General features: G+C 31.6%; 1 protein-coding gene across 1 annotated transcript; it reads right to left on the reverse strand.

Moving 5' to 3' along the window:
• Positions 1 to 17,626: 17,626 nt before the first annotated feature.
• LOC118050840 (cytochrome P450 710A1) lies at positions 17,627 to 19,675 on the reverse strand. The gene has a single exon (XM_035061315.2). The coding sequence runs from the start codon at positions 19,570 to 19,572 to the stop codon at positions 18,040 to 18,042; it is 1,533 nt and encodes a 510-aa protein (XP_034917206.1). The 5' UTR covers positions 19,573 to 19,675; the 3' UTR covers positions 17,627 to 18,039.
• Between the last annotated feature and the right edge of the window lie 3,782 nt (positions 19,676 to 23,457).

Genomic DNA, 23,457 nt, shown 5'->3' on the forward strand with positions numbered 1-23,457 from the left:
CCGTTTTGAACGGCACCCATGTCTTCTTCTTTCCCTGGACGCGTGGCGAACAGTAGAAGAAGATTTTTTTTTTCTCTCCTATGTTTTTCACCGACTCCCACTCTCTCTTAAATCTCAAAAAGATGTCGACCTAACCAATGGCCTACCACCCCCTAGCTTGCACCCCTTGCCTACCCTACCCTGTCCCCTGATCGGATAGAGGCAAGGCATTTTTACTGCCCTTCTCTGCCTATAAATACAGAGGTAGAGAAGAGGCATATGAGAGGAAGAAAAAAGGTGGGAGAGACAAAAAAGAAGAAGAGAGGGAATAGAACGAGAGCAGAAGAGAAGAGAGAGAGAGCAGAAAAAAGTAGAGAGAGAATAGAAAAAAAGAGAAGAAGAAGTAGTAGAGAAGAGAATGAAAAACAGAGGAGAGAGAGAGAGGAAAACACAGAGCCACCGCCGACCACCGCGAACCGCCGGCGCCGCTGCCTGTCGTCTCCAGCAGCTCCGCCAACGACGACAGCTACCGCAGGTCAGCCCTTCTCCCCTCTTCTTTCTCCTTTTCTGCCAACCTCCACTATTCACGTAGCATGTAAACAGTGGAGTGCACTATTCATGCAGGTTGGGCTGAGCCCAACCCACGTAGATGGGCTAGGTTTGGCCTAGCCCGTGCATTTGGGCCTGGTCCGGCCCATTTAAAAAAAATAATAAAAGAAAAATATTTTTAATATTTTTGATTTTCCCTCCTTTTGATTTATGGCTTTTTTGCTTAATATCAATCCAATTTTATGTCGTTAAAATTACAAAATCCAGTATTAAAATAGCCGGTTTTCGTCAAAAACTTCCAAAAATACAAAAAAAAATGACAAAAAAAATGTTTTGTGCATATGACCAAGTGTCTCAAAGCTAAAAAATCATAGTGTTTTTCATACACCAAAAAACAATGTTTTAGCATACATTTTGGCTTTAATAACTAGTTTATTAAAATCTAGAGAACATTGACCAAAATTTTAAAAACAACAAAAATTTTATTTTGTTCGATTTTAGTATCAGGGATTATGAATTTATACGTAAAACGTATTCCCGATATTAAAAATGTATTTCCTTTTGATGACTTAAGATAAGAATTTCCTTACAGAGGAGGACTTTTTTACGAATCGACAATTAGAAACCACAACAAGACTTTATATTTTATCAGACAAAACAAAGCAGCTTACCTTCGATAGGGCGTAGTTGGGGTGTTAATACCTTCTCTTTACGCAACTAGTCTCCGTATCTGATCTCTGAGACCAGTTAGGGTTCCTAATAACCAGAATACTAGGTGGCGACTCCCATTCAAAATTTCCATTGATAAGAGACAAGAATTCCTTGTCTCTCCACATTTACCAGACAGACCATTATATTTTTTTCCTTGAGGGTGGACAATCACCGCGATGCTGTACACGTGTGACAAAGTCAATAACTCATTTTATCTTACCTTATGCATACCACAAAACACCCATTGTATGAATAACAAGTGGCCCCAAGTTCCCTAAAAATACCTCGGAACAACCTAATAGAACTTTTACCTTGTTAATATTAAGAAATACAGTAAAAGGTGTGCGGAAAAATTGCTCCCCACGCTATACCAATTCATGGACACTGTTGATTCATTATGCGCATGAGTTTTTTTTGTCCTTTTTTTTTTGTCCTTCTTAATTTAGCCCATTAAAGACTTAATTGGATACTAATTTGACATAGGGTAACTTTCCAACCAAGCAACCATCCAATAAACAATGACAATAGCCGGGGCATGATCACCTATAGTAACAAGCAATTTTATAGTCACATAGCAATGACAAATGTTTGAATGTGGAACAAATATTAATTTCAAATTGCAGAATTTAAAAAAATTAAACTCATCTATCCCTTGCTAAACCATTAATAATAACACAGAAATAATTAAATTGCTACTCTAAGAATATAAATCTTTAAGAAATATTTTGTCACTTGGGAATGGTCATTAGAAAGCTACTTATCAACTCAATATCAAGACATGTCTTGAGGAGTGTTTAGCACAAATAATGAAATAATTGAAATAATAAGGGCATAGTGATGAGAACACCACCCAAGATATGCTAAAATTAAATTTGAATGATCTGCAACTTGAGTGAACAAGAATTTGCCTTAAAGAACAAAAGTTATACGCAATAATCACCTTTACCTTATTTTTATAAAGAGAAGTGAACAAATAATATAAAATTACAACAAAGTTGATTAATCATTTAAAGAGTTTTTAAGTTCAATCAATAACTTAATATAGAAATTACCCAACCACAAAAAAGATAGTAAGAATGCTGTTTCTTTATTAAAAATAGTCTCTAACCTAAAACAAATCTATGTGAAAAAGTACTTATTCTAGAAAGAATCTTAAATCTAATAGGATATCTCTAATGAATATGGATATACCTAATAAATAATAATAATTTAATGAACTCAAATTTAAATAAAAGATTTAATATCTATAAAAGACCTAATAATATCTAAAACAATAAAATAGCTCAAATAATTTAAATAAAACTAAGATTATTTTTATAATCTACTTATAAAAAAAGAAGAAGCTCTAGCGTACCAAGGAATGTAACCTAAAAAGAAACCAACAATAAACCTTGCAAAAGAAGTAACGTCAATGAACCAAGTCAGAAGAAAACACATTAAATTTTGAGTTTAAATAGAATAAATTTTACAATGTCACAAGTTCTAAAAGGCTTTGCCTTCTCAAGGCTTTCAAACAAGAAAAAGTTTCCTGAAATAAATTCTCGTTTCACCCAACTTCCTATTTTCCATTCTACAAGATCATTCCATCAATAATGAGCTTCTTTTCTGCCCATCTTGCGTCGTGTAATTAAAATTTAGAGCAATTAATATCTGTCCTAAGAACTGATACGTAGTGAAATAAATTATGACGAACATTTGGTACACAATGTTGCCAAAAAAATGCAAAACCAGAGTCTGCTCCAGGGCTTTTGATGATTGAAATTGTTTTTTTTCATTTTCTCTTAACTTTCATAATATGGTTGACTTTTGGGCTCTACCCTGAAAAAAAAAAAAAAAAACAGCCACAATCATAGCAAATGGGGTAGAGCCCAAAAGTCAACCATATTATGAAAGTTAAGAGAAAATGAGAGATCGAAGCTGGGAAACTTGTTCTCAAAGGCTTGAGAAAATATTAATAGAATTTTCAATTTAAATATAATAAGTATCATACTGTAAGGCAGTGAAAAAAATAATATTTTCACATATTCAATGCTCTTGCTTAAATGATACGAAAAGAGAAAAAAAGAAGAAGAAAACCTCTCGCATTATTTGGGTATCAATGGCAGTATTGTGGGGGAGACACTGGTTGAGGGAAAGAAAGGAAGCGGTTAAAAGGGAGGTGAAAACTGAGTTTTAAATTTATTTTGGGGACTTTGGTCACACAATGCCCAATAGAATCGGGTTTTGGTAGAATGCTTTCCATTCTGGTCCATCTTCAGGAATTTTATATGATATATTATTAATCAGAATAAAACAACTTTTGTCATGCAATGGGAAAAAATGTTTCTCAGCAATGAGAAAATAATAATAATTAAATCATAAAAAATATACCGCGTTGTGCTATTGTCATAAAATTGATACATTCATATTATTATATTATTTTAGTACTGTATTCTTAGTTTTTTTTTAGACACGGTGTATAAAAAGGAACTAAATTAGATATTTTTAGTAGAATCTAAAGCAAAGAATTACAAAGAGTTGAGATGAGTTATTGGAGCTAAGAAGAGCAAATTATATTAGGAATCCAACTTGAACAAGGAATCTTAGTAGGATTAGGATTAGTCAAAGCAAATTTTCTAGACTGGATCACTGTGTATTCTTTGGATAATATCTAGAGAAATAAATGGAATTTTACTACAATTAAACTTGGGCTGGAAGTTAGACATTTCAAGCTTTTCATCCATTTATGGTAAGTCCATTAACTTGTCCGTAAAAGAGAGAACAATACTTTTGAAATCAAACTTAAAATCTGCCAGTAGACTATCACGAGTCCATCCCATTCTTTTCATCTTGAGATGATGACATGACTGCTCATTAATGATGTGGAAAGGGTCCTATATGACCAGGAAACCTCTCTAGAAGGTTCAATAAATGCACAAGCCATTAGAATCAAATTAGTATAAGAAAACTTAAAAGTAGTTTGATTGTAACTTAGTTGTTAGCTAGGAAACTTCTCCACCTCCTCACACACATATAACAAGCCTTAACCTTAAAAAAAGAGAGGAAGGATTTTCACATCATAGAAAAGAAGAGGGAGAGTAATTACATGGTTGCAAAAAGTTATTCTTCCTCTTTCCTGGTTCAAAGTTACATTAATCATGAATTTCATGTAAACTTAGTTTTCAATTTGAAGATGTTAGTACTCTTGGATCTTAAATTATCATTAGGATTTTTGTTTAAAATTATTCTATATCTAATTATGATACATGAATATTTTGTGTTTTTCTATGATTAAATTTGAAGATTGAGGAGTGAGATTATATGTGATGCGAAACATATATTTTTGATTTTAAATCTATTGCTATTGATTAGTTTATGTAACTAAATTTGGTAGACTAAAAGCCAGTAAAATTTTAAGCCTTTATACTTCCACATCTATATTAATCTTATTATTTTCTTTCATGTGAAATATTCTTATATGGATTTATTTCTCCTGAACTTGCCTTGATTCATTGACATATACAAGTATGAACATGATTAAAGCCTCTTTGTTACAAGCTACATAAGCCAAATAGTCTACCTTGTAACTAGTTTTCCCCTTTGTTGAAACCGTTTTTAGCTTTATTTTGTTTATTGTAAACCCATGTTACAAGGTTTAAACCTAAAAAATAATACATTTACCCTAGCCATAAAGCTAGCAGAGCATTGTTCATTATTATGATATGTATAGGTAGGTGTCCAAGAAATAAATGTGGGGTGTCTAGACTGGTCGTATGGGTATGTTTCTAGAGCATGTTTTCATTCTCAAATTATTATGTTGTTGATGTATTAAGTAGAAAAGAAAAAAAAAAGAAAAAAAGAAAAGAAAGAGAAAGTGATTAAAGAAATTGCTTATAATATTATAAATTGTCCACGTTCATAATTCCTTTTAAAAGTCCAAAAAAGAGCTCTTTTCATATATGAATGCAAAAAGGTGCAAGGAACAAAAAATGTTTTTTTTTAACTATTTTTTTCAATACATGGTTTAAATGCTTTAAAGTCAAATTGAAAAAGTTGTTAAATAGAGTGATTGGTTTTACATGTCTTATATATTCAAGCTTTAGTTGATGTATTTCTGCTCCATTAGTTTAAATGGCTTTAGAGCTACATTCCCAAATGTTCCCCGCATTGATCCTAAGCCTCGTTACAACCCTTGAAAAGTCATTGTAATTGACCTGTTTAGAACATGTAATGGATCCTTGTTGATGTTCGTGGCAGATCAACATCATCCTCCAGTATGATCTTGGATCAATAAAAGGTTTTCAGGCCTCACGTTATCACTAAGAACGACCCTCTTCCAGGGATTACCCATGGCCTCTTAGATATTTATCTAAGCAGAGGCTCACTCTCTTTGGATTCCCACAAACACTTAGAAAAGTTTCTAAATATCTTGAGTGTTTCTTTGCCTCTTAGAATTTTTTTTCTAAGTAAGAATGTCGTCATGAGTTCCTCTCTACATCTTAGAAATCTTTGCAAGTACACGTGTGAAACCCTCAACGTCTTAGAAATCTTTTTAAGTATAGGCATGAAACCTTCAACCTCTTAAGAATTTTTTTAAGTGTGGATATCGTCATGGGTTCATCACCTCCATCTCTTAAATTTTTTTAAAAGTAGGTGCACAAAAATATCTAATGGCCTACCACGTAACCATTTCTTAGCTGAATAAACTGAATTGAAAACATGTGAGCAGTTGTGATATTTTAGATAGACTGAATGAAATATAACAGATTAATTTATAAGAATGAAACAATTATATAACCTCTCCATTCTATAAAAAAGTAATAATTATAGACTATAAATATCTTCTACACCATTTAAGTATAGAATTCAGAATATCTATTCGCTGCTGCTTTTATATTTTCCAACACGAGATAAGCTTCCAAAGAGACAAGACAAGCTTGAACAGTCTCTGTCCAAAGGATTTACATGAGTGCTTGGAAGGTAGTTGGTACCTAGTAAAGTTGTCCAATAGGTTTTCACGGATATTAATTTGCTTACTAAGTTGCACGAAGATTCGCGTGAGAAATCTGTATCGACCATGCAAAAGAAGATTTCCTGACAGGAGAAGAAAAGGACTTGAGAACAGACCGTTAAATGAAAAGTTAAATGCTCCAGAGATCCTTGTCCAAATCCAACCCTGAAAAATGCTTACAATTTCAAACAAAATGGACCTACACATTTCAAGGTGGGCCAATTCTTGTTCTTCAACTATTAAAATAAATATGATTACATAAATATTTGATGCCATTTGTTCTCATATTATTCGATTTCATGTCCGCCTATGGTTTTTCACGCCCTCTCTATACAGAAGGGGTAGCTATGATAGTTTAATATATTTTTCATTTCATTCAATGATTTTTCTGGAATTTTTATATTTAATCAATGATATCTCCACGGATTTTCGTTTCTAGAAAATGATTAGTTTTCTGTATACATGGATTTTTTAAATAAAAAAAAACTACTATAATAGTAAGACAAAGTTTCAATAAGGAGAAAAAAAATGCTAAGAGATAAAATATAAAGTAATACTTAATTTTTAGAACTGTATAATAAATTAACAAATAAATTTTTTATTTTATTATTCAATATTCACGAGAATGTTTTTTTTTTTTTTTTAAATTATGCACAATAGTTTCATATATTATTATTCATAAGATAATTATAAATATTGGTATCAAATACTTTAACTTTACTATAAAAGTATTATGGTTTTGTGTTTTATAAAATATTATTTTAAATTATTTTGTTCCAACAGGAATTAATTAAAAAGTTTCAAAATAAAGAGAAGGAAAAAATTAATTTGTGAATGGGCAATAAGCCAAGCCTAGCTGCACTTGGATGAGCAAACCCAACCCATTTGTTTTCTAATCATAATTATTAAATCAAGCTCACTTTAGTGGGTCAATTTTGTAATTTGGTTGAAGATGGATTTAGTAAAATCTAATTGATTTGAGCTTGATTTCATTTCAAACTGCTTTAAAGATTAATCTGGTCTAACAAAGCTAACTTGATTGATATAGTCAAAATTGAGAGAGACCTTGTTAAGTTAGTTTCAAGAATTTTTTTTGGTAATTGAAATACTTGACCAATTTGCATGCACCTCAACTGAATCTCCAAACTCTTATGCCGGTGCCCACAAAAATTTCCCACACAAGAACATGATAAGTTATTGGTTTTTTACGCTAGGAGACATAGCCCCAAAAAAATGTTGCCAGTAGAATTCGAACCCTGAACCTGAAAGAAAGCATACCTCTTAAGCCCAAAACCTTTACCACTATGTTATTATTATTATTTTTTTTTTATCTAAAACAACTTTGTTTTTATTTTTTTTTAAGTTTTATCTAAAATAATGGGCTTGATAAACACACGATCCAGACCTTGAACTAGATTTAATAATTATGCTTTCAATAATATTTTTTTTAAAAATCCATTTAAAATTTCCAACAAACCATTTGGTTATAAAAAATTATGGGAAGCTAATGTTGTTGGTCCCTCTAATAAGAAAAATACATTTATTTTTACTTTTCAAACACCAAAGAGATATCCTAGTACTCTCGTAACCTATTTCAAGAAACATTTCATTGATGAAAAAACCTCCAAAACTATTATGAAACCCAGAAACCCAATTACATTCCTAAGGTTTGAAGCTTTTTTTTCAAACAATTTTATGAATCATTGTTACTATTAACTAACTCTCACAATTTTATAAATCTTTTTTGTTTTTGAAAAAAAAAGAGAAACCATGTAGATGGAGATAAGAGGTTTTACTAACTAGATTTCTAATTAATAAATGATGTTTCACAATTGATCTTGTTTGATGTAACATGTGATTTCTTTGATGAAACTCAAAGAACATCATTAAAATAGAGAAATGATATAGATAAATGTTTCACAATTAATAAATGAATGCTGATGAATGTAGAGAGAGAGAGAGAGTAAAAAAAACATGTCAAATAATAGATTAACAAATGACAAGTAACAATCCCAATATCATGACACCATCAAACATAAAATAATAATAATAAAAAAATAAGAAAGAAGGTGAAGGATGATGTGTGCCTACTTCTCCTAGCTGTAGGCACCCATTATCCTTCACTTCTCCTAGCTGTAGGCACACATTATCCTTCACCTTCTTTTCTATCTTTTTATTATTATTATGAAGTGAAGGATAATGTCTGCCAACAGCTAGGAGAAGCCATAGATCAATGATTTTATATTTTATGCTTGATGGTGCCATGATCCTGGGATTGTTACTTGTCATCTTGACATGTTTATATATATATAATTTGAAGAAATGATTTATTTATTTTCCTATTATGATTGTTTTGTGGTATCAAACTTATAACTCAATTTTTATTATGACAATTTGTATATTGTTTAGAGACAGCATGCATCCAGTGGATCCTGACATCACATTATTAGGGAAGCAGCAACCAGCTGTGCTCCGTTGACAAATTAATTAAACTTGCCTGATGTTGCCGAGTTCTGTCAACATTCGCTTGGGTAAATATCAATGGTAATTCAAAACAAAAGTACTGGGAAAACAAGAAACATTCCTTGACCTTAAGCATACTTGTTTGACTTTTTTTTTTCTTTGCCTTATATAAGATTATTAGTTAGTTGTTGCTATAGAAAAAAAAAAAATTAAGAGACAAGATTCATATCCACTTGACAGAGAATTAATCTCTGACTATCATAATAAGAAATGAAGGGTTAGCTTCAAACTTCAAACTAACAATGTCCACTTTTTTCTAGTTAGTGTTGGTTGAGAGTGTAATTGCGATTATTTTTTAAAGTGTGTTTTACTAAGAAATATATCAAAATAATATTTTTTATTTTTAAAAAATTAGTTTCGACATGAGCGCATCAAAATAATCTAAAAACACAAAAAAAATATTAATTTCAAACAAATAAATTTTTTTAAAACGCTTTTGAAATGGAAAAAAAAAAAAAAAAATTAACAAATGAACAATCACATACTAAACTTGATATAATTTTTTTTATTGTTAATATGATTACTATTGGAGTCGATATAGTTTTTACATTAATATTAGTATAGGTGACAATAAATGAAGTATATATTAGCATGTACAAGACTTTGTTCCACACTACTAGTAAATTGACAAATACAAACAAAAATATCGATGGAATATTTCCGTCAGTAGATTGCAATAAGTTTTATCAACATAATATTTCCTTCCTAATCCATCGTAAAACACTGATGAAAATATTTCATCAGTATATACCGAGAGAATTACATTGAAAAAAAATTACAAAAAGTCAAAAATATAATGATGTGTCATTTATACAGACGACATTACCAACAATATTAATCTATCTCTAAAATCCATCAATAAATCTATCTGTAATATTTAAGAGAGCATTGAAATTGCCCTCTTCTTTTTGACACTATTCATTATGTTAAATATAGAGTGTATCATTAGCGGATTAAGTCCGTCAGTATATTTCAAAGAACTATGAAATTGTTCACTTCTCAATTGCACTTTTAATTACTGTTCATTACAAATGGAATCGCTGACGGAATGAAAAGTCGTTGGTGATATTTGTGGAGTTTCTAAAATTTTTTATTTAAATTAAATAGTACAGATAAAATCACTGACGGATTGAAAAGTCATCAGTGATGTTTGAGGGGTTTCTAAAACTTTTTGATTAAATTAAATATTATAGATAAAATCATCGATAAATTGAAAAGTTGCTAGTTGATTTTTGGGGTGTTTTAATTTTTTTTATTAAATTAAAATTTTAAATTAAATATTACCAGTGGAATCATCGATGGAATGATTACAAATATTAATATTTAATTATCCGTTAGTAAAACTATCGATAAAAAAACTCAATTAAAAGACTATAATCACTAATTTCATAATAGACACACCTCTTCTTTTTCTTCTTCTTCTCTCTTCCCTTTATGTAAAAAACACCAACGTCCCTTTCTTTCTTTCTCTTCTCTTCTCCTCCACGCTTAGGTATGTCTTCTCCCCTTCTTTTTTTATGTTCTCATTTTTTTTGTCAATTAACATACTTTATGATTTTTTTTTATCTTCTTAGCTTCACTCACAACAAAATAAAGGTTAGAATTTTCTTTTCTCTTCTTTTTTTTTTGTGTGTTTTTTTTTCATTATATTTGTTTTCTTAATATTTTTAATTTTTTTGTTCTTAATAATTGTCATGAATGTTGTTGTAGGAATTGTTTTTCATATGAGAACTTTTTTTTTTTTAATTTTAGCTGGATTGTTTTTCAATTTAAATTAATGTATATGATTGATTTTAATTATTATTAGTTAATTTTGTTGTTTGATTTCAATTAAATGAATTTATTTGTTGCTGGATTATGGGTTCTAGAATATGTTTTCTAGGTTAGGTGGAAATGTTTTTTTGTTGATTTTTTTTTTTTGTGTTATTTGTTTGTTGTAAATTTCTTTGAGTTGATTTTCTTCTTCTCTTTAACAAACAACTCAGTTCCGGGTTATCATTGAGTATTGTTGATTTAAATTATTTTAATTAATTTCTACTTATATTTAATAGTTTTTTATTAAAACATATTTGTAAATAATTACTAACGATCTTATTGGCGGATTAAGTCCGTCAATGTATTTTAGAGAGTTGAAAAAAAAATTACAACAAGTATCACTACTTCTATTTAATCGTTGGCAAAATTTCATAGTCTTTCTATCGATTATATGTCAAATTCTCTAAGGGAAATATCGACAAAATAAAACGGGTAATTTTTTTGCGCTCGTTTTCTATTAGTAAATCCATTGTAAATTTTATTACTGATTGACTTACCGACATACTAGAAATCACCAACAAGAGTTTTACTGATGGAGAATTTATGTTCGTGAGCCCATCTATAAAAATAGTGCTGATGGACTGAGAGTATAAATCTTGATAAAAAAATTTTGTCAGTAAATCTAAAAATTATGGTAGTGCCGGATAATCATATTCATTTGCCTCCAACTATATAATTCTTATATATAATTTTCAATAATAGCTCAAGGTAATAAAGGACTCAATATTTAGTTAATTTCATTCCATACAAATAACTAAAGAATCACTTCACACTACACTGCGAGTCGGATCAAATCCTTTTAAACATAAAAAAATTATCCATGTGTTGCTCACATGTTTTATAGTGGAAATGTTTCTTAACCATGTGAGATTTGACTCCATGTAACCCGATGAATTAAATGGGTCCAAAGACAACTTGCAGGACCAATCAAAATATAGTTTGACTAAAAAAACTTTAAGATAACATTTTTTAAATATGAAAATGAAAACATATTGGATCATCACGGGATATGATTAACCTACATATCCAGTCTCATAAGACCATCATAACCCAATTTCAAATCAATTCGATGAAATTAAAAAAAAACATTCAATGAAAAAAAGGACCTAGAAAAATTACACAAGTCAACTTGGTTAACCAACTAAACCTACAACCTGAGTCATTAGACCAAGGTAAACCCATGAAAATTAAATTGAAACAAATTATAAAACATAATTACTAATCAATCCAATGTTAAAGGATGAAATTGAAAAAAAATCATTTAAAAAAAACAACTTAAGTCAACCTGGGTTAATTGTGATCTATGTCAGAACACTAGGATGACCTTATGAAAATAAAATATAAACAAATTATAAAGTTCAATCTCTTATAAATTAAATGTTGAAGGATAAAATTGAAAAAAAAAAGACAATATAAACTTGTAAATCCAGGTTAATCTTAGAAAAAAAAGACGAGAATTTTTTTTTATCTCAATAGGTCCTGTTTCAATTGTTGTTAATCCTTTAAGATTGATTTATCCTCTACCAAAATCTTTATCAAAATTCGATAGAGTTCGCTTTGCACATGGATCATCCTAAATTTTGAGATAATCATATACACTTTTAAATTCAATCTCTCATCACATGGTCCAATTGTCTAGATCAATAACACATAATTATACACAAGAATGGACAACATCCATTCTCTCAACCTGTCTTTTGATATTTCACATAAATTACAAAGCATACAAATTTAAAACATATGAATCTCAAACAATACAAATAAAACATGCATTTAATTGGTGCTTAGACAATTATAAACTAAGAACATTAATAAAAGTTGTAAAACATATTCATATTCAAAAACAAGAGAGCAAAATATATATGATTAAATTTACAATCTAACTTCATTTAAGTAAACTGAATATAAAATACATATTCTAATGTAATTTACAATAATATTATTAAATTTGATTATATAAAATAAGATATATCCATACATTCAAATATATTACAATCTAAATCCAAAATATATTTTTGTTCCCATTACTAATCTATCAAAAGAGGTTATATATAAAGGCAAATTATTCTGCATGAGTTTATGATATAAAGAGGCAACCTGATATCTCTAGTACCACTTAAATACTAGTCAATTCTTAATCTTGGTCATCAGTTGTATTGACACCTCTACTACCCTATGAATACTAGTCAAATAAAAATCTCATTCATCAGGTAACTTGACACTTCTAGTTCCTTTTAGATAGTTAGAAAACTCTTGGTTGTTAATCACACCAACATCTCTAGTATCCCATAGATACTTGTCAACTTCATATATTGATCATCAAATAAATTTGATGCCTCTAGTATCCCACAAATACTAGTCAGTTTTATATCTCGGTCATTAGATAAATCTGATTCCTCTAGTATCCCATAAATACTAGTTAGTTTCATATCTCTTTTTATTACACAATCAACAAATAAGAACAATGCAATAAGCATTCATTAAATTTTAAACAAGCTTTATAATATTAGTCAAAGGTGTAAAGCACCTACCTAGTGCCTAAGCTTTGTTGATTGTCCTTTACTATTGCACGACACTCGCGAACTCACCACTTCCAACATGTACATCACATTACTTTTAATTTTGACCAAACCATAACCAACTCCATATTTTCATGAAGTAAGATATAAATTTCAATTCAAGGTAAGAACATATTTTCTTCTCGGTGTCATTATTACTTACCACACAATATCATTTGACATCATACAAACTAGACAAAATCTTGTTTTGGCTCAACCAATTAAATAAAGTTATCTTTTCTTAACATATTTTTCATGAGGAAAAATCAAGGAAATTCCTTTCAAAACATTATACATCAATTAAATAAAAAAATTCCATCATTTCTTTTATTTTATACTTACCGAATTATTCACCAAGGTGCAGAATAGTTTTTCTCTTTAATTTATTTCCATTCATAAATTGCCTCACTTTTTAATACCAAGACTAACATATTCAAGTATCATTCAACCTTAAGAAAGAGCTTAGTTAAGTTGTATTGAGAGAAGCTTCGATTAGAAAAAAGTAGGTTCCTTTTCATTATGCAACGCTTCGTCTCTTTCTTCTTCTCTCGGTCACTAGAGAGAGATTGCAACTCCAGATTGTTTGTTGACTTCTTTAATTCACCTAAGTTTGGTAATTTTGTTTTCTTATGGCTAAATCCAAAAAGAAAACCTTGATGATTTGTTCTGCCCAGCAGGACAAGCCCCGACTCTCATCTAGGGTTCCTCCCACTAGCTATCGGGGGACCGAATCTTCAAGTTAAGGAAATCTCCTTGCCTTGTCTGATTCGAGAGCCCTAGCTCTGGTGATATCCTCTTGTAAACCCCCTTCTCCAGGTCTTACTAATGTTTGGTGAGACAGGTTTTCTACACTTGTTTTGAGCCCAACTCCTGTTCATTTTTCTATTTATAATTGTGCTACTTTATGTCCCTTGTTAGATTAAGATTTAGGTAACCATATGGATATCTGAAAATTGTGTCTAATTGGTTATGTTGTTGGTAAGCCTTTTAGGCACACTGCCTTGACAAAGTTTTTGTCTAGTGTTTGGAATTGTACTGTCTCTCTAACCTTTCATGACCCCGAGTGGTTAATCTTTAAATTCTTTTCTAAAGCAGACATGCTAGGGTTATACAGAGGGGCTCTTATTTGGTTTTAGGAAGGCCACTAGTCTTGAAACCTATGCCTGCTTTCTTTGATTTCAATAAACTAGATATGCCGACTAATCCGGTTTGGGTTTTTTTTCCAAATCTTCCCCTGGAATGTTGGTCTTCGTTTTGTCTGTCTAAGATTTCCAGAGTAATTGGTCAACACCTCCAATGTGATGCCCCAACTAAAACTATATCTCGACTATCCTTTGACATAGTTATGATTATGTTGGATCTGTTATCTGACTTGCCATTCTTCATCAACATTCTCTTTCCTGATGGAGGTACTCTTAAGCAATCTGTTTTTTTTTATGAATTTCTCCTAAAATTCTGCAAACATTGTTGCATGCAGGGGCACATTGGCCTAATATGCCCTAAGGTTGTCATTGGCGAAGAGGTAAATTCTGATACCCCTATGAAGGCTAGGAAGAAGCATATATCTCCTTCCAGTCTTGATCCTCTTATGAAGGCTGTTGCAATGGATGTTAATTCAGGCAATCAATCAGTTCCTCAAAGTGACTTCCCCTCCAGTTCAAAGGTCGTGGCAGCTATAGTTATAGTTAGTGACAATGCTGCCACTAGTAGGGAAAAAAAAAAGGCTAAACTCTCCTTTACTAGTATATCGCCAGCCTAGGACATTCCAAACTTCCCCAACAATGTTGTGAATATTCTCGATGGGTAATCTGAGGATGTAGCTTCACCAAAAAGGATGAGCATTATTATGAGTCAAAGACAGTGTACATGGTAATTCTATGGTTTTACCTGATAATCAACTAGGAAAAGCCCCGGTGGCTGATGTTATTGTTGGTTGGAGGTTTAGTTGATCTAGACTGGGTGTAGCCCATGATGATTGTGTGAGGGACAAATCCTGTGGGTCTTCGTCTTCTTGATGTTGTTTTTATTTGTTCTGCTAGAGAGCCACTCCGACTTCTATTGCCTTGAGGGTTGAGTTCCTAGTTGCAGCTGTTGGTGCTTGCTTTTATCTGTCGGTCTGGGATGCTATTGTCTTGTTATGGTTGCTTTAGGTTTATTGATACATGCAGTCTGCTATTGGGTTTTTGCATCTACTATTGACTGTTGCTAGAGTGGATGTTGTCATTATATATGTTGTGGATTTTATAGCTGGTTAGAATATGCTCTATTGTTCTCTGCCTAGCAATCTTGGTTGTTCCTAGTTGAAGGCTTCTTTCTTTGGGTGGTTACTGTTAGGTTAATAAAGTTTGCTAGGTACCGACTTGATGGAATGCAATTGTGTATTATTGGCTAAATTCCTTTGGTGTGTTATTGGTTGCTTCTGGCTATTGTTTTGTATGAAGAAGGCTTTTTTCTAGGTTTTTGGCCTACGGTTGTGTGCTGGCTTGTCCAACTGTTGTCTTAGGTGTTTTTGGCGCTTGTGATTTGTATGAGGGTTTTTGTGTGGAGGTGGTTTTGAGTCCTTGCTGTGGGTTGTGCCTGACTCAAGCTATGATGGCTTATAGGGCCTATTGTTCTCCTTGCTAGTTTGATATTTTGTTCAGGGAGTATGTTCCCTTTTTGTACAAGGGAGCCTACTTTCTTTTCTTTTGTTTGTACATGTCTATATATCCTTACTCGCTGGTTTTCTAGCTTTATTTTGTTTTGATCTATAAAATTTTTTATATTTGATAACAAAAAAAAGATATTATTCAACCTTCAATTACATAAAGAAAAATACTTTTTCATTTGCCTACATATTAGCCAAAATTTTCCCTTTAAGGAATGACCATGTTTCTTTCAAAAATTTCACAATTAACACCTTAAACTATTATCCAACACTTAAACATAATACATATTTACGTGATCATCAATAAACAATCCAAATAAACTCAACCCTAAATTATACAATTTTGCTGAAACACAAATAACAAATTTTTCTTTTCTTAATGGTTCAAATCAAACATTATTCATTTATCATTTATTCCAAACAACACAATTCTACACTATACAATTGGTAATTACATAAATTATCCAAATATTATTCCTACATACACTAATTGAAACCCTAAACATGGCAAGGATTAAATTTTCTTTCGATTCATTCAATTGAACCTTTACTCATTCATTATTTATGTATATCATCATCATCCATCTATGATTTCCATAACCTAACACCTTAACATAGAAATCCTAACATACCTCTACACTAACCATTTTAATAATTCATTATACATAAAGCCACACAAAATAACAAGTTTGGAAGAGTTTTTTACCTTCTAATAAAAAAGAAAGAAGAAAGGTTAAAAGCTTTGGACATCTTATGTTTTCACTTATCTTCCTCTCCTATTTTACATCTTAAAATTGTGCCTTTCTTTAAATAAACAACCCTTGAATTCTTCACTTGAATTCTTCAATTTTTCATGCCCAAATCTTCTTTTAATACCCTCTAGTCATTTAATCTTGTTTTCTTTTATGTTTTTAGGATGATTTTTCAAGGGTTTCTCACATGTTTTTCTCACCTCTTCTCTTCCTCGCTCGGCCAACCATTTATGGCCTTGAAATAATTATTTATCTATTTATTATTTTAATTTTTCACTTATTACACAATTAGTCTAACTTTCCTTTATTTACACTTTAGACCGGGGGTTTACAATTTGCCAAACCCATGAATAAAGCGATGTGACTATGATAACCCCATATAAAGTACATTGAAGTATAATATAAGGTTCAATTCCCAATAAACTCAATGTTGAAATATAAAATAAAAAAAATAAATTAAAAACAAAAAAGCAAAGCATTATTCTAGTGAAACAATGCTTTATGAGAAAGTGAACAATGAATTTACCTTTTCTTTTAGTTTTTATTAATTTCTAGAATAGTACAGATATTTTTAATCTACCCATATATCAACCATTGTTTACAAAAAAAAAAAACTTATGACAACAAAATCTTTTCAAGTTGTTCTATATAAAGACATTGACATAAAGACATTAAGAATTAAAAAAAAAATTAAAAAAAGACATGGTATTTTTCCATGTAAATACCCTTGCAAAACATTATAGACTGCAACAATGTTTTTTTTTTTTTTTAAAAAAAGTCTATGTTATTTTCATTTTTATTTCTTAATTTTATTTTTTAATTTTTAAAGAATTTTAGTTGATTAGCATAAATTCAATATGGTTGGTTTTGAAACCCGAGTTATCTAAAAGGTTATGTAGAGGATTTAGTTAAATCAATAAAAAATAAAGGAGCTATACTAGCAAGTTATTTTCTTTCAATTCAATTTTTCTAGCAAGTCATCTCTTTCAAAAAAAAAAAAAAAAATTGAAACATAATTAAATAAATATATCAAATAGTGCGATGCAAGATCATGTTCCATACTTTCCATGATCTAAAAATAAAAAGAAAACAAATAATTACACACACACACACAGTCATTTTGCGCTGGAATTGACTCCTGTGTCCGCGGGGCTAGTGATTGCTAAATAGCACTGTTGCTTTCCACGACCACCTGCCCTAAGCCATCAATCATAAGCACACAACAATCCCAGACCTTAAAATAATAAAAAGAAAAAAAGAAAAAGAAAGAGGAAACAGCCTTCATAGCTTGAGACCATTTGAGTGCTTAATAACGAAAGAAGAAGGATTGTCTTATTGAATCATAATAATAGTTTTTTTACGAGAAACAAACAATGTCCCCCACACAATGCTGGTCAAAAGAATCCTGATCGTGCACCCATCCTTTCAGTGTACACTCATAAGCCACACCAATACAAGATCATAAATTATGAATACACACGCGTCCGTAGGATTAATCCCCCAAGGGCATTTCTGTCACTTCAAAGAGAGATTAGGATATCGTGTGCCCCGCTTTTTCAAGGAAACAATGCAGCCATCCTTTGGACAGATTGTTGGATTGTAAACAATATCATCACAGCCGTCCGCTCTGTACCTCTTAAAGTCAAGCAACGTACAGAACATAGCGATGAATAGAACCAAATGATTGAGGGCATACCTTTGACCCAGACACTGGTGGGCTCCAGCTCCAAAAGTTAAGAAATTCTTTTTGAATAACTGACCCTCTTGCCTGTCCTCAGAGAAACGATCCGGGTCAAACCGGTCCGGTTTAGTGAACCCTTGAAATGAACTGTCTAAAACCGACGGGAACACAATGGTCCCTTTAGGAATCGTGTACGACTCCGTCAAAGCAAAGTCCTTCATAGCTACATGTGGGACTAACGTCGCAGGTGCGCGGTACCTCAGCACCTCACGCGCCACCGCCTGCGTGTACTTCATTTCCCTGAGCTGCTCCGTGTTTATTAAACCATCAGATTCTGGTGACCAGAAACTCGACACTTCCTCTCGAACCTTCAGCAGGACTTCCGGGTGCGAGTCGAGAAGCGCCACCGCCCAAAGGAGAGATGACGTTGAAGCATCCTGAGCAGCAAAGAGGAAGTCGAAGAGGTGGCCTCCGATCTCGGCGTCACTAGTGTGCGGTGGAACTGGCTCTCCGGCGGACTTGGCAGCGGTGATTTCTTTAAGCATTTCTTGCATCCAGAAATCTATCAAGCAAGATGGTTCATGGTTATTGTCCATTTTTGTCTTGCTCTTCATTACACATTCTGAGAGGGTTTCTGCTAGCCTGTCAACAGCCAACCTGGCATTTCGAAATGCGAAACCTGGGAGGTCAATAGGCAGTTTCATGAGTCCAAAGTTGAACATATTGTAATCCAGCTTGAATCGCTCCCGCTCTTCTTCGCTCAAATACGGGCCGACAAAAACGGTCTGTGAAGTCTCGAGGTTCATGTCTCGAGCTAACAAGCGGAGAGAGATGGACTTGTTTGGACTGTTTGAGGATAAGCTCTCCCATTTTTTCAAGTGCTTGAGAATGATTATCTGCTGGAGTGAGGTGTAGGTTGAAAGAGCACGAGGAGTGAAGTTGGGAGCGATTCGGCGGCGGAGATCCTTGTGTTCCTGACCGAACTTATAAATCAAATTATGCTCACCAAATAGCTTCTTCCCAAAAGGGTGGCCAACAAGCAAGAAAGCATCGGGCCTTACGTTTGAGAAAATGAGGTGGGAGAGATTAGTGTCGCGAATGTACAATATGAACCTCCCGATTATATAGTTAGCAGAGAATCCAGAACGAGAGCTATTGGCGGATTGGGTGTCCCAGAATGAAGTTGGATCTCTTACTAGAGAAATTGCGTTGCCAATAAATGGAAGCACAAAAACAGGACCCGGAGCTCCTCGTTTCTTTATCAAATAACTCACCTGCTCCACCAAAACGAGGAAAATAACGAAAGAAATCATGTATGGAACTAGAGTTGATAAGAAAGTTGCACAGGACAATAACAAGGTTGTCATTGTTTTTTTTTTTCAAAGTTTCTTAAGAGGGGGGGAAGGGAATTCGCTGCAGACGTTTATATAGAGGAAACTTTCCAGGTTAACAAATTTAAATGATTGGACATGATTTTAAAAATGATTTTATATTAATATGTAATAAATAAGGCAAGGTGGTCATTAAAAACAGGTCACTAATTGATAGAACAATTTTTTTGAAGAAGCTGTGAATTAAATTAAAATGTGGATAGTCAATGTGGTGAGGTAGTAGAAGCAGCCATTCCCGTTTTCCTCTGAAGGTCAGTCTGTTGGCAGTGATAACTCCATATATATATATATATATATATATCGTAGCCACAAAGGGAGCGAGAAAGAAAGGGAGAGAGGGAGGAGTCAGGTAGGGAAAGTGCCAAAGGAGAGAAGATAACAGGACGGCAAGAGAGGGTGGGTTTTCATAGAAGCTTTTTTAAAAAGAAGAGGAGGAAGAAGAAGAAGAAGAAGAAGAAGAATGGCCAATTATTATACCAAAAGCACTGCCTTCAATTGCAATGGGACAACATAAGAGCACGGGTCAATCGGCCTCCTTCAAAACCAGTGCCAAGTAAATGCAGCCAAATATATTCTTGAAAATACAAGACTTCTTAGCTAGCTGGAGCCTTTCTTGAAGAGAAACCTACCACTGCAAATGGCAGGTGCTTCTCTTCAATATCAACATCAATATCAGAGTTCATCATAAATTAGTCATTCTGATATTAGAAAATGAATTCCTAGTTGTTATAGTTTCAAGAACTAATTACTTACTTTATTAACCATATGTTTAATTTAATATTATTTTGTTTTAAAAAATACTTTAACTTTTTATCAATATTTTCATATTATCTATTTAGGTTGTGTTTAGTTAGTATTTCTGGACAAGAAAACAAAAGACAAGATCTAATAAAAGATGAAGATAAAGGAATTCAAATTTTGCATTTATAATGGCGATTCTGGGGTTGCAATTTCTGATGGAGTCTGGTCGTCTGCTTATTGCAAAGGTTGGCTACCAGTTGCCATAGCCCATTTTCTACTCCAATTAGGGAGTGAAACAGCAACTCAGCAAGCATGCAAGCAAGCAAAGGTTGGCTACTAGGTGTCATGTAGCCCATTTTCTGTCCCATTTAGGGAGTGGAACAGCAAGCAAGCAAGGAAAAAATTACTGAAATGAACAATATAGTTTTGAAAAATCAAATAATTAATATGATGAAAGACCATATTTAAAATAGAAGAGCATCATTTTTTTTTTTTTATAAAGTAGAGATTAAAAAATAATTGGGAATATGATTGTTGATCCATTGGACTAAATGGAAAATTTTCACTAGAGGACTCTAATTGAGATCCAAAAGAAGAGAAAATATACATAATTAAGAATGAAAATACTGATCCTTGAAATTCCTAAAATTTAAGATTTTCATTAAAGAGAAAAATTAGTAAAAATAAATAAACCTTTCTTATTTCCCTTGCCTAACAACACTATTAAGTGCGTGTTTAGCGATGCGGCTGCATTTACAGAAAAACATCGTTGTCATGTGTTTGGTACTGGTATAAACACACATTATTGTTTGTGAGACCTATGAACATCTGCGGTTCAATCGCAAGACAACCAGAAGCAACTTCAAGTTGCTTTTTGTGCTGAGTTGCAAATTGTGTTTATAAACACAATAAATAGAGACGTTGAAGAAGAAGAAGAAGAAGAACAAAAACAGATCACAGTGGAGAGCAACTCCCTCAGCTTACCATAGACTTTCATCGTTTCCACTGCCAGCCACTGCTCTTCCTCTTTCCTTTTTCCTTCTCCTTCTCTTTTGTCTTCTGCATTCTCCACTGTTCGAAGAAGAAAAACAGAAACAAAGCACAGTGGAGAGCAACTCCCTTAGCTCACCACCGGTCTCTGTTGTTTCCACCGCCAGCCACTGCTCTTCCTCTTCCCCTTCTCCTTCTCCACTTTGACCTTATTTATACAAATACTTTGTTTTTTCCTTGTTCTTTGATTTTTTTTCAATTATTTTTTTTTATTTTTTTATTTAATCTTTAATATTAGATTTGTTTTTATTGGGTTATCATACTCTTATTTTTTAAGTTTTTTTTATCGTATCCTTTAATATTGGATTGATTAGGGATTGTACTTCATAATTTGTTTTAATTTACTTGCTATAGGGTTATCTCGGTCTTATGAATTTGATTGTGAGTTTGATAGGTTAATTCAGTTTGTTTTATTAGGTCTTTTTTTTAATTGATTTTTTTTAATTCTATTTTTCAACATTTGGTTGATTGAAAATCAGACTTCATAACTTGTTTTGATTTTTTTATATATATATAGGATTATCATAGTCTCATAATCTAGGCCATAAATTTGATATGTTAACTTGGGTTGACCCTATCCAATACAATATGTTGTTATCTTAATATTAAAAAAAAAAATCTCATCTTGAAATTTTTTTGAATTCAAATTATTTTTTATGAGTTGTTCGGATTGCTTTTGAACCTGCAAAATCAACCAAGTCACATAAAATTAATCCTTGCACAATTTATTTATTTTTCCACTAGAAAAAATTAAAACATTGGAAACATTTAAATATTTTTTTTTACATTCAAGAAAAAATTCTAGTCCCCTCTATTTCTCATGTTTTGGAAGTAAAAAAAATTAATCTAAATTTATTCCAAAGATAAATTTATTTTTATATTTTTCTCTTACTTCTCAATCAAATGTTTTTTTGTCTCTATTTTTGTCATATTATGATAACCAAAAACTACCTTATTATTTTTCATTTTTTATTTCTTAAAAAAAATTGAAATTAGAACATGAAATAAATAAATGACACTAATTAATTGCTTTTTAAAATTAAATAAATTATTTTTAATTCATTATGCAAGATTAGAAGAAGTAATTTATAATTTAATCTAATATCACGACATTACCATGTTGAAAACACATTCAAAATATTTTTAATTTATCACCAACTCCATACGCTGTGAGGAATTTTTAATTTTTATTTTTTTGGATGAGAGTGATTTTCATGAATGCCCCAAAACTTATCTTAGAGCTTAAGGCAAGTGGAATTCATGCATTTACCATGTTAACTTGCTACCGTTAGCATTAATTAACAGTAAAAAAAATCAACAGGAAATCTTGGATTTTGCACTATACTACCCATTACATAGCACTTTTAATTGGAATATTTTTTTTTTCTAATCTATATTTTTTTAATTTTAATTTTATCATTTAATATTAAGTTTATTAAAAATTAAATTTTATAAAATTTTTTAATTTACTTTATAGACTTGAATTTTGTTTTTTTAATTTCATCATTTAATATTGAGTTGATTGATAATTAAGCTTTGTAATTTGTTTCTATTTGCTTTGCTTTCTATTAGGTTACCTTCATTTCATGGCTCAGGTCACGGCTTTGGCGGGTTAACCCCGATTGACTCAAGTTATTTTTTTTGTCTATTTTTAATTGATTTTGTTTTTTCTGAATTTCATCTTTGAACACTATTTGATTTAGAATTGGACATCATAATTTTTTTTTTCTATTGGGTTATCATAGTCTCATGACTAGAGTCACGAGTTTGATAGGTTAACTTGGGTTGACTCGAGTTACTTTCTATGTCATTTTTTTTAACTGAATTTTTTTTCCAGTTTAACCTTTCAACATTTATAATTTATATTTTTTTTCTATATGGTTATCATGAATTTATGACTTGGTATGCAGTTTAACAGGTTAATCTAAGTTAACCAAACTTAATTTAATATGTTGTAATCTCAATGTGTATTAAAAAAATCTCATCTTAAATATCTATTTTGAGTCAAACTATATTTTTACCGGTAATCTGAGTTGTATTTAGACCCGCCAAGGTGATGAAGTCACATCA

This window comes from Populus alba, chromosome 4 (genome assembly GCF_005239225.2).
Source record: "Populus alba chromosome 4, ASM523922v2, whole genome shotgun sequence".
Lineage (NCBI taxonomy): Eukaryota > Viridiplantae > Streptophyta > Magnoliopsida > Malpighiales > Salicaceae > Populus > Populus alba.

Bases quoted from the DNA above. Each gene is read 5' to 3' on its own strand.
- LOC118050840 (XM_035061315.2), bottom strand. From the start codon at position 19,572: ATGACAACCTTGTTATTGTCCTGTGCAACTTTCTTATCAACTCTAGTT.